The following is a 17,340-nucleotide window of genomic DNA, read 5'->3' on the forward strand; positions in this document are numbered from 1 at the left end:
TGAAAGATCTGGAGAAGACCTGTATGGAGGAGTGGGCCAAAATCCCTGCTGCAGTGTGTGCAAACCTGGTCAAGAACTACAGGAAACGTCTGACCTCTGTAATTGTAAACAAAGGTTTCTGTACCAAATATTAAGTTCTATTTTTCTATTGTATCAAATACTTATTTCATGCAATAAAATGGAAATTAATTATTTAAAAATCTAACAATGTAGATCCTGTCTCTCACAGATGAGGTGTACCTATGATGAAAATTACAGATCTGTCCGTTCTTTGTAAGTGGGAAAACTTGAAAAATCAGCAGTGTATCAAATACTTATTTGCCCCACTGTACATGTGATCCTTCAGAGTAAACATGATGCTGTCATCCCTCAGAGTTTCTGCTGGATTGTTCTTTCACTGAAGGTTTCCATATTAATGTGTGGCTCATGAAGAAGAAAACATATTTCTTCTTCTCTTGGTTTTTGTAGCAGTTATTTTGAAGAGACAGGTTTCAGCTTATGAAGTGTATTTTAAAAACTGTTTGAATCAGCTCCCAGCAGCGCCGCAGGCCAGCCATCTGCACAGCCTCCCAGGTGCTCATTCTGTTTGTGCATCTGAGCCTATTTGCATGAGCAAAGGGACACAGGTTTATTTTGTTGAGTAGAGATTTTTTTATGTAGTGTAAACCTGCAGAATCAGACTTTGAATGTAGCATTACCGACATGTTGATTTTGAAGATAGAGTCCACTTGTCTGACCCAGATTTTTTTTCTTTTAACGCCAAACCTGGAGACAAACACACATTTTTTTGCAAGTGTACATGAAGGTCCAGCAGAGAGGTGCCTGCTGTTAACATAGAGCTGTGTGTTTGTGTATTCAGGGCCAGGAGCATGACCGAGCAGCAGGAGCAGAGCGAAGACACAAGCCTGCTCTCAACTCAGGTTCTGGACCCTTCTAAGGATGATGACACACATGGCCACTTCAGGCAATTATCACACACACATACACACACACACACACACACACACATGAAACACACACTGCTCTGTAACACCTGCTGTCTTTCCAGGCTCCATCTGTATCCTGTGCATGGCCATGGGTTGCAGCCCTAGGAGATTTATTTTCACAGTGTTCACTTTGGGCTTTTGTTTCTGCAGCATTTGATGTCAGACAATGGTCAAACATACACACACATGCACGGAAAGAGTCCACAAATAGAGATTTACAAAGCACCTGCCCACCCATACGCCCATGGATAGAAGTTATATGTATTTGGAAAATCTAAATGGCTGGACTTACACCAGTATTAACGTGTTTTAATCCATTTCAGCATGTTTTTTTATGGTGTCTGTGCACCTGTGCAGAGAGAAGTATGTATGTCTGTTATATAAGAAGGATTGGAGGCAGGGGCAGTAATCCTGGGGAATCTGGATTTAGCACTGCAGCATGACGCATGTTCATATTCTCAGTGAATGGGAGGGACTTGAACGCTCAATGTACATGTCAGTCTTGTACTTGATGCACTCAGATGAGGAAACAGGGCAAAGTGCGTGCATGATTTATGCCCTTTCAGTGTTGAAAAGAAGAGCAGTTCTGTTCTCCTCTTTTTGTTTCATGTACTGTGTTGTGGTTCTAATGCTGCCCATTTGTTTTTATATTTATTTTTATGGTGATTCATTTCTTGCCCAATGAGGAAGCCTGTGTTGTTGGGGTCTAAATACTCTCAGTCTCAATTTCTTCTCCAGCTAAATTACTGACTTGGAGCCCACTGCCACACCGGCCACTGATGGGAGGTGTTCGCTTTCTAATTTAGGATTCAATTTAGGATTCTTTGAGCTTGTAATTAGTTTCATTATTCAGCCTCACAGCCAAGGGCACTGAGATACATGAACAAAAGCGCATGCGTATCCACAAATACACATGCACACACTTGCAGCAGACAACATTATGTTGTTATGTTATGCTATGCTATGCTATGTTATGTTTGGGGCTATAAGCTGCACAGGTTGTTTAATTTCCAAACTACAGCTTCTGAAAAGATGTTCTATGAGCTCCTCTGTAGGGTTCAGACAGGTACACTACAGAGTTCTCTGAGCCTTCTGGCACCTGAAATCATATTTTGTTGTTGTTGCTGAAATCCTGAAGACTTGTTGTAGTGATTTTCATGTTTACTCCAAGGTTCTGCCTGGGTCTGTGAATCAAGTTTAACCTTCTGAATAATAACCGAAATAAACCTTGACCATTTAGTGAACTAGATTTCACTGTTGTGTCTTTAACTACTCTCATTTTCTCACATCGTCCCAGTATGGTGGGAGTCGCCCATAGCAGTTTTTTGCATATGCTCACCTAGAAGCACTGGCAGTATTGATTAAGACCTGGATCTAGTGTAAAACAGAGGGACAGATGGAGAGTGTGAGGGATGACTGGGGAATCAGTTAGTCCCCACAGAGCTGCCTGTGCTTTTAATAATCATTCTCTTCTCTCCACCTGGCAGAGCAGAGCCTTTATGAAGCCTATTTATAGGCAACAACCAGTAGGCAGGAAGAGCAGAGCACATGCACTATTGTTCTTAAGATAATGGGATGCCTTTTCTGGGAGGGTGGTTTAATTTAAAAAAAAAAAAAAAAAAAAAGATTCTGCACAGTGCATAATATTTGAGAATATGTTTAATTTAAAAGTTTAATTATAAAGAAATAGGTTTCTATTCCTTGTTTTCACAGATGTTGGTTTAAGTAATTTTGTCATATTAAATTTCCACATTGATTTGACTTATGTTGTGTATAATGATCAGTCAGATCACTTCATGGCGTAATTACCAGACCCCGAGTGGCCAGTTTGCAGCTGTCACATCCACTATGAGGAAGAGAAACATGGGCGGGGGGGAGGACAGAGCTTCTCAGAGCTGGGACACTGGCAGCCCTTCTGTTATGAAGCAAGCTACAGTGAGGGGTGTTTTAACATAAGCCTTTCTGTATACAGTAAAGAAATGTGGCGTTGGTCTTTTATGATTTTATAATCTCTTGCTGAAACAACGTATGTTTGTTGTATGTTTACTTTTTATGTCAATTGAATTTACATTAGTTTAAAGTTTTAACAGACCGATGCTAACAGCTAACGGCCATTAGCTAAGCCAGTCGACCACAATGTAGCTTCCTCTCTCTTACTGTTCTCACATGGCACACATTCAGTTTATTACAATAACACTGAAATTCTTTGGACAACAGGCATCTCATTCCTAGTTGACTACAGCAAATGTAGAATATAATCGCCTTTATTTGGCCAAGTATGTTACACACAAGGAATTTGTTTCCGGTACAGACCCGAGGCAGTCATTTGCGGCGCCAATTCACACCAACTTAGGGGTTCAGTGTCTTGCCCAAGGACACTTCGACATGTGGACTGCAGGCACCGAGATTCAAACCTCCGGCCCCCCGGACCTACCCACTGAACCACCCAAATGTTGCCATCAGATTGGCTCAGCTGTTGCATGTTAGCTAATTAAATTAATGTTAGTGTATATGTTGGTTGAAAGTGCTGAGTCATCATAAAAGAAAAGACTTGGAGGGTGAGGGGCCAACCAGCATGTCTGAAAACACAGCAGTTTCCTCCACATTATTCCTGTTGAATATTAAGGCTGACTTTCGTCCCTGTTATGATGGCGGCCTCTCGTTCTCAGTATGGAAAATTACTTCCAGAGTAAGCTAATCCACCGCACTACACATGAAGCTGCAGTTTGGTTCTGCTGAGCCTTCTGTTTTATCAGTAGCTCCTTGAGCAGGAGCGGTTTCATATTAGTGCTTTGTGCTTTCTACTCATTGTCAATCCCCTAGCACTTACAGGCAGATACTGGAAGAGAAGGTCTCTGTCAGAAAATAATACCTCAGGAACATCTTGCCGTACGTCTTGTTCTTTAAAGCATCTTAACTGAGGCTGCGCTTCATTTCTGTGACATTTTTAAAGGGCTGATTGTCCTGTATTTCATCTGCTGGGTGGTTCTGTCTGTACTAGCGACAGACACCAGTATCATGCTGTGACATCTGCTGCACTGCTTTGATGCCTGTGTGTGTGTGTGTGTGTGTGTGTGTGTGTGTGTTCATATATTGTGACTAAAATGTAAAACACTGATAATCTCCTGGAATGGTCACTATTTGTGTTTAATCAACTCAGTATTTGTTTTTGATTGTGCTGTGTAGCCTTTGTCTCTCTGTAGTTATGCACACACTGATGATTAACCTGTCATGTGGAAGCTTTAACCCAGCGGGGGTTTTCATGCACTATACACATACACAAATATGCACGTACTGTACACAGGCACACAATCATTTGTCATGCTGCCAAGGACTGTTTTTTGCCACCATCAGGCCAGATGAAGGCGGTGAACAGCCTTTAAATGAGCTTGTAGGATAATACTGAAGTAGAATTTTAAAAATTTTTTTGGCCGTAGTCGTTCATTACAAAGACTTGCAGATGCAGGATTTCATTTACATACAATAGATGTATCATATAAAGGCACATTTGAATTTTAATTCTCAGTCTATTCTTCCTTTCTTTACAGGTTTCAGCTGATTGAAGACCTGTCCTATGAAGATGTAAAGAAATGTTACCGTGAGTCGGTGAGTCTGGTCTCTCGTTTGATGCTAATTGTTACTGTGTGTGATTGGAGCAAGTCCAACTAGTTGTAGTAATTTTTACCAAAATGTTTAATCAATATAAAAGTGATGCTCCCTGTTAAACAAACACAAGGCCAGTATAATAAAATCTGAACGCACTACATCTTTTACTTTTTTTAATTTGCCCTTGTGAATCCTATTTGACATGCTAACAAGATTGCAAACTACTATAATACAAAAGATGCTGCCATTATAAATGTATGGTATGTTTATTGACAAGCCCAGCAGTATTTACAATAATCTGCATTTAATATTACTGTTTGTTATCTTAAAATGCACAGTACTGTGCAAAGGTTTTAGGCATTAAAGGTGAGGGAGCCATGAATAGTCTGCATTTATCAGTTAACTTTCTATAAAGTGATGTAAACAGAAACAAACTCAATCAAATTCATATTTGGTGTGTCAACCCTTTACCTTTCAAACAGCACCAGTCCTCCTTTGTACACTTTCACCCAGTTTTTCAGAGCACTTGTGAGTTAGGTTGTTCCAAGCAGCTTGAAAAACCTGCCACAGCTCCCCTGTAGATTGAGTCTACTTCAGTCTCTCCTGCCTGTTTGTGTCAGCCCAGACTGACCCCATGCTGTTGACATCAGGGCTCTGTGGCGGCCATATTGTCTGCTGTTCTCCATGTCACTGAAAATAGTTCTCTATTACTTCTGCTGCACGTTTGGGCTTGTTGTCATGCTCCAGAATGAATTTGGGACCAATCAGGCTCCTTCTTGATGTTACTGTGTGACAGCAATGGCTAAGTATCATCTAAACATCGAAAAGTTTCTAAAACCTTTACACAGCGCTGCATATAGATTTACCTTGTTCTCTATGGGTTACCCTTCTGTTTGCACATTGAAGAAATCTAAATGTAATTTTAAAAAATACATTTAAATGTGCAAACCCTTTTTTTGAGACTTTTTAGAGTCTGTCCTTGGTTACATGCACCTTTGTGTGTCAGGGTGCAGTGTTATTTCCTCTGACCCTTCGTTATGTTCAGTTGTTTTCCCATCTGCCATCATGCTAAATAAAAAATAAATAATTCTCTAAACATAATTTAAGGTTTGTAATGTGGTTAAGCTGTGTAACTACTTTAATTGAGAAGAAACAATACAACCAAACTACAAACTAAACACCTAACAGCACCTGCCCTGTGAATTCAGTCAGGAAATGTTATAACACATTGCACTGACAATAAACATAAACTCTGGGCTATCCCCCGATGATAGTCAAAGCCCCTGCATTAATGTAATTAACTGTAAGCTCCACGCTCCAGCTCTAGCGTGAGCTATTAATGGAGAGACACAAACAGAAGTGGTAGGAACCAGCAAACTGTGCAGATATGAGTCAAAGGAAAGACAGACGAGATACGGGACAGGACCGCAAAGCAGGGTAAGCAGAGATATCGAGTCAGAGGTGAGTTTGAGTGGTGAAGGAGGAGAGTGGGGAATGAATGAGAGTGTGTGCATTCAGAGAAGAAACAGTATGATTTTCCTTGAAAAGTAAGGACTTCTAGATGTCACAGGGTGACACTACAGAGAGGAGGAGAACTGACAGAGGAAGGAAAAAGCAAAGGGAGAGAAAGAAAGGACTGTGAGAGCAGAGTAGTGAGGAGTACCTATGTGTGCCTGGAGGGAGGGGGAAGGAGAGGGAGGGTTTCAGCTGACTGCTGCAAAGTGTGGAGTCACTGGAGGTGTTTTTGAGACAGAAAGAGAGCCTTGTAGTTTCTGAGAAAGAGCTGTAAACTGAGCTCGGTAGTAGTGTGTGTGTGTGTGTAGGTGTACACAGTAGTGAGGAGTACCTATGTGTGCCTGGAGGGAGGGGGAAGGAGAGGGAGGGTTTCAGCTGACTGCTGCAAAGTGTGGAGTCACTGGAGGTGTTTTTGAGACAGAAAGAGAGCCTTGTAGTTTCTGAGAAAGAGCTGTAAATTGAGTTCGGTAGTAGTGTGTGTGTGTGTAGGTGTACACGTGTGGGCCAGGCGTGTGAGCGAACGTAGACTAGAGATAGTTTGAGACAGCCCTCCTTCTCGGCCCCATACTGACCAGAGACAGGGGAGCAGTGTGTATCTTGCAGCAGCTCGCTCCAGGCCTTGGATGTGCACGAGTGTGCGTGTGTGTACGGTGCCAACGTGCTGAGCCTGCTGCGGAGCTCGCGTCCTCTGAGGGAGAGGGTGGTGTCTGCGGCAAGTGGCGTCGGTGGTGCTGTGCAGGCAGGCCAGTCCGCAAAGGAGCTGCTCATGACTCTGCCCTGTCCCTCTGCACAGACTGTCAGCAAGTACAACTCGCAGTATCACAAACTGTTCCAGTGTGTGCCCAAGGATGAGATCCTCATGAAAGGTACTTTGTTTTTTTTTTACCATGAAGAAAATGCTAAGACTGTTTTGTACACCAGCATCTGTTTTATGATTCTTGACACGTCATGCTTCAGCCTCACCGACATTTCTTTTGCATTTGTAACTTTTTAAATTCTCTCAGCCTGTTTGTGTGGCCCGTTTCTCTCTTCTTGCAAGGTGCTAATGCACAGTAACACTATGAGACTGATATTAGCCCTTTATTAACTATTAGTGCGGCTATTACTTTGATCTGGAGCTGAAATGACTAATTGATTAGTTGGTTAATCAATAAGCAATAATTAATTGCAAACAATTTTGATAATTCATTAATCATCAAGCCATTAATCACTCAATCACTTTTGCGTTGTGGGGATCTGCATCTTTTTTTGTTTTACATCATTTTAAATTCATTATATCTGGATTTGGGACCATACTGCTTTTGTCCTACCTTCTATTTGTATTAAATAGCTGATTGTGTTCAGCTCTGATTCCTCTTGCTTCAGCTCTGCCATCTGGTTAAGCTCAGAAACACAGGATCAACTCCTCTGCATCAGTTCAGCCAGTTTACCACAAACTTTGATACTATTTGCAACCTACTGTGTCAAAATTAAAACAGAACCAGATCATTTAGAATTTTCTGACATACCAGCCAAACAGTAGGGTTTGGTGATGATGTTTTATTAAGCCTGTGTGTTTTTCTTCATCAAGTTTAATGTTTAAACAGTAAAAAAAAAACTGTTTTGTCTTTTCTGTTCTCAGTGTACTCATGTGCTCTTCTCAGAGATATCCTTCTACAAGGTCGGCTCTACATTTCCAGAAACTGGCTCTGTTTCTATGCCAACCTTTTTGGCAAGGACATTAAGGTATAAAAGACTGACAGACACCTTAATAAACTCGAACTGACTGACAAACTTGAACTGAGGGGCTCGCAGTCACAATCTGACAAGATGATTTGACGACTTGACAAATGAAGTGACTGAAAGTCAATTGCAATTATGGGCTGACTTTCAGTGTCCAAGCCTTAATTCTAGAAATGTCTCTCTCCATAAGATCCACACTCACTTACTGAACCTATAATCTTGTGTGATTTTCTCTTTGATATGTCGTGAATTTCCCCTTTATTCTTTCATTTCCTTGAAACCAAACCTCCTCTGACATCTGAGTGGCAAAAAGTTACTTATTCAAGCTGCATTCCTCACATTCTGACTGATATAAGACACAAGTCCTCCACTAATTTTTTCCAGGGGTGTTTCATGGGTGTATTTCAGTCATTTATTTAAATTGTACCTCTGTTTTTACTTTAACTATAATTTTCTGACCATCTTGCTTTTAAGTTCACCTTTTCCAATATGTGTGTCTCCTTTTAAATGCTACTTCTGTGTCTCCTCTAGGTGGCTGTCCCCGTTGTTTCTGTGAGGCTGGTGAAGAAGCACAAAACAGCAGGCCTGGTGCCCAATGGCTTGGCTATCACTACAGAGGCTGGCCAGAAGGTAAACACTTCCTTGGCAGTTGCTGTGAAGTGAAATACTTATGCTAATTAGCGCAGCATTAGTGCAGCATGGCTGTATTTTCCAGGCAAGGTGTGATGGAAGAACCATACTATAGATAGAAGAAGAGTGGTGTAAAAGAGTGAAGAGATTTTCCAGCAACATTCCAGCAATGTTCAGAAGGTCCTCTTGACTTTCTGTCACATCAGACCCCACCTGCCTCCAGGTTTTCAAAGATGTAATGAACCTTTTAGCTCCTGCCTTCAACAACCCATGACTAATGATAGCCAACATGCAGCATTAGCCTGAGGTAACACCTAGATTATTTTTCTTCAACTACAAGTTAATATTGCACAGTGTAGCTCAGAGGGTGACGTGGTGTTTTTAATTAATTGATCCCTCAAGTTAATGATTTGTGTGCCACTGTACGCACCTTCTGCAAAAGAGATAGGCGTGAGAAAATTAAGTCTTTTCATTTGTTAAATTTAGGTTTTATGTTAGAAAGTTTTGCCAGGTTATTTTTGCTCGACCCACTGGTACATTTTTTTACTTCACACGAAGGAACCAGATTACAGAATATTCAGCATGTTTCCATTTGTAGCTCACATGTTTCAGCTTCATGCAGGCCGTTGCCAGTGTGCATACCCCGAAGAGCTGGTCACTCACCATTATGGGAGTCACAACGTCCAGAAATAGCAGACGCTTTTTAGTTCTTCGCAGACACACACAGAGCGTGCTGTGCTATTAACTCATATGTGCTACACATAAGCAACTGTACATGTGTACTGTATACCAAGCAAGTATGATTTATTTTTATACTAAGAAAAAGAATGCCTGGGTTGATTTTAACCAGATACATGTGGAAGAAAACATTGAATTTCCACAGACTGTCACCACAGGTTCATAAGTGCAATGTTACACACATATATTCCAACCTGATGCCCAAACAACAGTGTCTGAGCGACACCCTCTTAACAAAGGTTTCCCTTTGTCAAAGTCAAAGTATGGAAACAATGTTTCATACAGACGTATCTCTGCACTTACATGTCTGCATGATTATGTACTATGCGTTACGTAAATGTGCACACATACATGCCTGTGTACATCACGCCAACACTGCATATGTTTGAAAAATGACTGAGGGTGGTTCTTCTGCTTATGAGGTAAAAAGTTAATGGCTTATGTCTGTAAGGGCAAAGATAAGGCTCAGGAGATACAACAGGACGTGGACAAAATAACTGATAACACACTGTACACACATAACACTGTGTTCCAAATGCTCACAAATAAATTCAAAGCCATTTTTTAGACAACACTGATATTTATCTAGGTCAGAGTGTTGTGCGGCTGGACCATCACTGACCTGTCACTCATCATTTTTCATGGAAGAATAAGCCGGGACGAAAATGTAATTAGAAAAGCATCCTGTTTGTGCCCCAGATTACAGCTGTTGAATTTGTTTTTCAGCCAAAAGATTTCTGGAGAATTTTAAATCTTGCCCAGCAGTAATGTTGTTGTTCTATACCAACATCACAAGAAGGTTGATATTTTCATTGAAATGGACCCAACACTGGTGATCGAATCATCTTCAGGTGCTAATATTTCAGATAAAAACACCGAGATTTATTTCAGTAGTGTTTGCTGAGGCAGGTTGAGGTGTAAAACAAATAATCTTCTTGATCTGTGTTTTTTTATCTGCGCTTATCTGACTTAATTTCTGGAATAAGGGAAAAGTGTGCACTACCTCTTTTTCATGTTCCCCAGTAAAAACACTTCTATGCATGTAAAACTGAAAGAATTGTTCTCTTTAAAAGGACACAAACTGCATTCTGTACACATCATTATGTGTCTGGATAAATTCAGAATAGTTTCAGTGAGACCTTTTGTATTTAATTTTATTTTTACATTTGTACAGTATATGCTGTTCTCAGGAGTTTAAGTGATCAGTCAAAATCATAATCTTAATATCAACATGTTCATGTCACAATGTGCCTCTTTTTTATTTCCCTAGTATGTATTTGTGTCTCTGCTATCAAGAGATAGTGTATATGATGTCCTCCGCAGGATCTGCACACACCTACAGGTCAGAGGACATACAGTACACTTACATGAATACTGTTCATGCAAACTGTGTAGTGTACACATCAGTTAAAAAGGCGATTTCTTTTCTTGCTTCAGGTCAATGGGAAGAGTCTGAGCTTGAAGCAGCTCCTGGAGGAGCCAACGTTATCGTTGGTCAGTTCTAAATCCACCAAAATTACTTTAGCATCTCCTAGCTGTGTTTCATGTTGGCCTAAAGGCTTCTGACTGCTCTCGCTTACAACCTCAAATCAGAAAAAGTTGAGATAGTATGTAAAATCAAAATTAAAAGTGAAAATAGTGATGTGTAAACCATCTGCGTCCTGCATTACATTGAAAACAATACAGCAGCACAATATTTGATATGGTCCCATCTTATTCTGATTTGGGTTTGTACAACTAGCCCTCACCTGAAGGCTGACTTACCTCCTTTCACAGACAGGACCAATAGCTCGTTCTGTTACAGCTGAAGCCTTGTAGTGAATTATTCCCCGAGTCGGCAAGATGGTCCTGCATTACATTGAGAGGTCACTGATTTGTGTGTGTGTGTGTGTGTGTGTGTGGGTGTGTGTACCACAGACCACTCTGCCACAGAACATGCTCATCCTTGATCATGTTCTAATCTAGACTCATGGTATTCAAAGCAAAAAAGATGTAGCTCAGCATCAGAAGATTTTAAAGCAAAGCCTCCTGCCGTCAATCAAAAAGCTACAAAAGAAGAGGCAGACATTGATCCAAAGCACAGAGCAAAGTCAGCTCAGGAATGGTTTTAAAAGAATAAGGTGAATGTTTTACCATGGCCTTCCCAGTCTCCAGACTTAAATATCATTGTAAAGCCCATGGGTCAATTTGAGGAGGGCTGTACATAGTAAGTCAGGCTGAGATGAATGAACCACCAGGGTGCTCACAGCTGAGATGTTCAGACACTGTTGCAGTTAGATCACACCATCTTTCCAATACATATTTCTTTTCTCTCTGTGCCACAGGATGATTTTCCAGCTCCGGACGAATTCCCGGTGGTCAATGAATTCCCATCAGTGTTAAAGTGGAGGAGGAAACCCTCGGTGGTGTCTGTGTCCTCCTCCCTCCCAGACCTCCTGGGGAACTCCACCAGCAGCCTGAGCGCAGCAGACACACCCTTCAAATCAGAGCCGCCGCTGGAAGGTGATAAAACCATCCACACAAAGACGATGCAAACTACCTCAGTATAAGTGTAAAGACGCATGTCTCAGTACACTTTACAAAAGAGGAGAAACACCAGTTACTAAAGATAACATTAATGTAAAAATATATCCATCCTTCCATCCATCCATTTTCTTCCGCTTATCTGGACCCGGGTCACAGGGGCAGCAGTCTAAGCAAAGATGCCCAGACTTCCCTTTCTCTTAATACTGTAAAAATACATAAAACTGAAAATACACTTTAAATCCCTTTTTGTTCTAATCAACAAAAGTGAAACAGGTTAGCAGTTCAATAAAATGGGTTTTATTCCCAGTTGAAAACCCTCAATGTCATTTGTGTCTCTCATTGGTCAAAGTATTCCACAGCAGTGGAACAACCTGAGAAAGTGCTCGGGCAACAATAGATTGCTCACTAATCTTTAGAACAATCAGAACCTACCTGTAGGGAATGGCAGGTTTAAGGAGTTCAGACGAGTAAGGAGGTGTTAATCCATGACGTGTTTTATAGATAATAGATAACACTTTGTAGCCTGACCTAGTCCTTAGTTTAAAGGATAACTGTGAATGTTTGTTAGACACAGATATAGTGTTTAATTGTCTGGATATATGTGTTTGTGTGTGTGTGTGCGTGTGTGTGTGTGTGTGTGAGAGAGAGAGAGAGAGAGAGAGAGAGAGAGAGAGAGAGAGAGAGAGAGAGAGAGAGAGAGAGAGAGAGAGAGAGAGAGAGAGAGAGAGAGAGAGGGCACAAGACAGAGACTAATTGCTTTTGGATGGCAATGTCTCACTTATGCAATGACACATTAAGGTCCAAATGGAGATTTTAATCATGTGGGTGCTTGTTCTGAGAAGCTCTGGGCGGACACAGATTAAGGAAAGATTACCACAGATGATGTCTGCTGCCAGAGTTGTCTGTGGACAGTTTAATGGCACTGTGCTGACAGGCTTTAGGTCATTTCTTAATGCTAGCGTACACTAATGTTGGACTGTATTACATGTGGGCTTTTGTGTACATTATCATCACCACTCACATTTGGAGTAGAAAACCAGGGTGTAATATAATATGAGACATATCCCCACTAAAAAGTGTGGTCTGAATCAATACCTTGTGTAATAGCTTTTCATCACACACAAACAGGGTGATATGTGTTTATGTTTGTGTGTAATACCCACTGTTTACTTAATACTGTGACTTATTTCTGAGCTCCAAAGTGCATATTGTCACACCATTATCTGTGTGGGTGCACTGTGCACTGGTTTGAGGCCAATCATTCAGATGTGCACTAACAGTTGGGGCAGCACTATTGAAAATAAAACATTTAGCACAGTCAAGCCGAGCACTGTTAATGCATTTTGTGTGTGTTTGTGTTACAGAGCAAGCTCTGCAGCCAGACAGAGGTCTTTTATCAGAGCCAGGGGCAGAGTTGGGCCAGATGGAGTACCAGCTGCTCAAGTTCTTCACCCTGCTGTGAGTATACACAGGGACACTCAGACACCAGCAACACCACCTACACCTCCTACACCTCCTCTAATAGCTGACTCACAGCTACACACACACTCTGTGAGCATTGATGTGGAGATAAAAATAGTAGCCAACTAAATCAGTTAGTACATGGGATCAGAGCTGTTTAAACACTTTTTTACTTTTCTACAGAGAAGCTGCCTCCCATGAAACATATTATGACTCACTATTGTCTTAGTGGGCATCATGTTCTCCTTTCTCCACCTGCCATCTAGCATTGAAGGAAGGCAGTGATCAGGGAGACTGTCCTTCACCCACAGCACATGATGCTAGCCTACTTAAGTGTCCTCGAGAGTAATGACTCACTCCCTCACTGCTCCTCAAGGTCTGCTGCTGATGGCCTCTTCAGACCCCCCTTCAAGAAAAAGAACATTCATAATCTATATACATTTCAGCGATAACTCCACATACATTTGTACTCAGCATACAATTTCTAATGAGGGTAAAGCCAAGCATTGAATCCATCCATCCATTATCTATACCACTTATCTTAACGAGGGTCACACGGGGGTTGGAGCCTATCTCAGCTGACATTGGGTGAGAGGCAGGGTCCACCCTGGACAGGTCGCCAGTCAACCATAGGGCTGACACTTAGAGACAGACAAGCACACACACCCACACTCACTCCTAGGGGCAATTTAAAGTCGCCAGTCAACCTAAGCTGCATGTCTTTGGACTGTGTCACCAAGCAATTTAATAATTCATAAGCAAATTAACGGATAAATAAATGTTGTATTACTGTGCTGAGATAATACAATGCAGGCTTATTTTAGATCATCTGCACAAAAACTGTATTATTGCACAATGGTGATGTCAACTGAATAAATAAAATGTAATCAAAGTTTATTTGTATAGCACCATTTGACACAAAACAGTTCAAGGTGCTTCCCATCATAATAAAAGTAAAACAGGGTGGGGTGGGGGCAAAATAGGTACATGCACATATAATACTTTCATACACCTACACTCACACGAACAGTGTGTATACAGTGCATGTACAGACCTACAGTATATACATGAATAATTACATAACACACATACCTACATATAATAACAACATGACAGGCATAGATTAGATCAAGGTAATGCATTTGTGAAAATAAAACTAGCAAAAACACAGCGTTAGTCCTTTAAGTTTTTAGCTGTGCTGTTTCAAGCACAGTGTGGACAGAAAGTGAAACATCACCTCCCAGTGTTCATCAAAACACATTACACTCTGTTCCTGTACATCAAGAGGATTCCAGTGTCTAAAACACATTACACTCTGTTCCTGTACATCGAGAGGATTCCAGTGTCTGTCATAAAACCCATTCTTGATTTAACTGTGCGTCTCCTCCTCTCTCGTCAGTATTATTCTCCTCATCCTGTCATCGTGCTACTTGGCCTTTCGTGTGTGCAGTCTGGAGCAGCAGCTGTCCTTCCTCAGTAACTCAAACCTGCCCTTCAGAGAGAGGTAACACTGCATCACCTACACCATATGTGCTATACTTTATGTCACACATGTCATTTTTTTCTTTGCCAAACACATTCATATACCAAAGGCACAACACATTTAATGAGCATGAAAGCTGTGATCTAGACAAAGGAGACAAAATCAATCAAAAGTGTGAGACAGTTATTGCTGAATTTGTAACAAAGTGAGTTATGTGATGTGTATTATATTATATTATTATTGCATTGTATATCATATTTTATGACATTGTTATTTAACAGGGAAAATACTGGTAAATACTGTTGCATCAAAATAAATACATGTATCAGATGTAAACTAAATAGGAGCTGAAGCTAAACTGCAGCTCCTGTAAGTAAAAGTAGATCAAATGCTGTAGATAAATATGCTGTAGGTTTGCACATGTACAGTATCTGCATAAGTGTGACTCTGCACTGGGATCAGTGTAAAGTGGAATGTACCCTCCATTTAATCCCAAGCGTCCGCTAACATGGCTGCTTTCTTCTCGTCCAGGTAACTGTCATCTGCTGTTAACCACAGGATTGGCTGTTGTTGACCCTTCTCATGCTGACGTCCTCCTGCACAAATACGGGACAAGCTCAGAGCCCAGAGCAGATCAGCCCCATGCCAGTCGCAGCACACAAAGAACATACATCATCCTGATTCCGGGCAACTTCTAGTGATCACTTTTACACTATGCAAACAGACTGTCTGTCTATTTATTTCTGAATGTAAATAGATTTTACTTACAAATATGACAATCCACCATAGCCCGTTTCATCTCAGAGACATTTATTCATTAAACACATGGCGCTAGAGTATAAAGAGATCCTGAAATACTGAGCAGATCACAGTTCCTGCTGTTTGTGACACTGATGAAGTTTAGGAGCAGTGACAGAGACAAGAGGTGAGGTTGGTGTTAAAGGGTGGAAGGGTCAGCCCCACAGATCAGATCAGTAATTACTTGAAAAGATACATAAAGTAAAGACATTTCAAGTGATGTGCTGGCAGTCACCCATTAAAATCTGAGATATGACTGACTCAGTAGGACGGCTAAAACTAGCTGCGGCAGTGCACTTTTTCCAACTATGTCCACATTATTTCAAATAACTGTTTTGAACCTTTAGCACTAACCTTTGTCTGATAATAGGTACAGTACTCATTTGATATTTTTGAAGGTGGTTATGGAAGGAAGTGGTGTTATGACCACAAATACTTTACTGAATGAAATGACTTGTCATAATGCATAATTTTTGTTTTTAGCTCTACTAATTTGCTCTATGAAAGGACTATAAGGAGTGTTTTTTAAAAATACATTTCAAATGAAGTTACTAGAGGCTTAAAATGACACACTGAGGTTCTGAGTGTTTATCTTATCGTATCATTGTCTGAAGATATTTGACTGATTTTGCACAGATGAGTAAAAATGTAGTCCTAGACTTGTTTGCAGAAGCCTATGCATTATATTGGAAACAACATGTAGCTAAGCAGGAGACATTGTTGTAGCTTTCAGGTTATTTTTGGATTGGTTTGTGTGCCATGACTTTGCTATCTGAAGTTTCATCCTGTCATACTGAGACTACAGAGAGGACCATCATGAAAAGGCTAGACTCCAACAGCACCTGTATAAGTCAGTCTAACTGGAACACAATATTGGCAGAAGCACACAGTACTGGCTGTACACCAGCAGTATAGTTTTCTTCTAGGTGTCTCAGTTTAAATTCAATAGCTGGTCAGAAACTACAAAAAACAGCTTTGACTTTAGTCAACTTATAGATGAATCAGGGACGAATCTAGAAAATTTTGAATGGGGTGGGCAGGCTGGGGCACAGACTCAGAGAGGGGTGTTACATTTGAAATACATGTAAAAAGTAAATTAAACCCTTAGTTCTATGCAATAATAAATTATATATTATTACAAATGAAATTGTTTATTCTGTTTAAAAGTGAGACACAATGCTTTTTCAGTTGACTTTGGCTGCGCCCCGTATTCACCCCCGGTCAGAGACCTTGTTGCTGCGCAGTGGTTCCCCACCCGCTGAGGCGAATCAATCCAAGTACTCCACAACAACACAACTGGACAAATGAATGCAGATATCATGCTGCATGCATGATATAAAATAAAACTGGCCACTCCCTGGCTCCGCCCATTATTGATTTGATTTGATTTATTCTTTCAATACGAATACAAATACAAGCATTACATTGTTTGATGAGGATTTTTTTTTCATTGCACTTTAAAGCTTTTCAAGTGATAGTTATATGATGTGCAGCAAGTGTATGACATGCCATGCTTTGATTAATAAAATACTGTATGTGAGTAAGATTGTGATAATAGTTTAAATCAGAGGTTTTACTTTTACTTGAATAAGGGGTATGAACACTTCCTTCAACACTGATGCCAATTTTGTAGCACTTTCTAATTTAGGCTGCAGAAACATGTCTGATATGATTATTAGCAGTCACCACCTAGAACACCAAGTCTTCTGGAGAACTTAAGAAGTGCAAAGGGCAGGGGCCAACTACTGTAACGCTTTGTGTGTGTGTGTGTGTGTGTGTGTGTGTGTGTGTGTGTGTGTGTGTGTGTAGTCCATTTTAGCTGCAGAGTAGTGGGGGCTGGTCAAAGCAGATGGCCAAACAAGCTGTAGCTTCATC

The 17,340-nt window shown here is 40.8% G+C and overlaps 1 protein-coding gene across 2 annotated transcripts in view; it reads left to right on the top strand.

The window, feature by feature from the left end:
- gramd2aa (GRAM domain containing 2Aa) overlaps window positions 1–17,001 on the top strand; it is a 25,124-nt gene extending 8,123 nt beyond the window's left edge. For both annotated transcript variants that reach the window (XM_020605853.1, XM_020605854.1), the window contains exons 2-12: window positions 860–964; window positions 4,535–4,592; window positions 6,901–6,973; window positions 7,729–7,832; window positions 8,361–8,459; window positions 10,468–10,539; window positions 10,635–10,691; window positions 11,522–11,699; window positions 13,088–13,181; window positions 14,584–14,688; window positions 15,199–17,001. In XM_020605853.1, coding sequence (XP_020461509.1) covers window positions 860–964; window positions 4,535–4,592; window positions 6,901–6,973; window positions 7,729–7,832; window positions 8,361–8,459; window positions 10,468–10,539; window positions 10,635–10,691; window positions 11,522–11,699; window positions 13,088–13,181; window positions 14,584–14,688; window positions 15,199–15,202 — 949 coding nt within the window. In that variant the 3' untranslated portion in view covers window positions 15,203–17,001. The remainder of the gene's footprint in view (window positions 1–859; window positions 965–4,534; window positions 4,593–6,900; window positions 6,974–7,728; window positions 7,833–8,360; window positions 8,460–10,467; window positions 10,540–10,634; window positions 10,692–11,521; window positions 11,700–13,087; window positions 13,182–14,583; window positions 14,689–15,198) is intronic.
- Window positions 17,002–17,340: the final 339 nt, after the last annotated feature.

The sequence above is a fragment of the Monopterus albus genome, unplaced genomic scaffold (genome assembly GCF_001952655.1).
Source record: "Monopterus albus unplaced genomic scaffold, M_albus_1.0 scaffold72.1, whole genome shotgun sequence".
Classification (NCBI taxonomy): domain Eukaryota; kingdom Metazoa; phylum Chordata; class Actinopteri; order Synbranchiformes; family Synbranchidae; genus Monopterus; species Monopterus albus.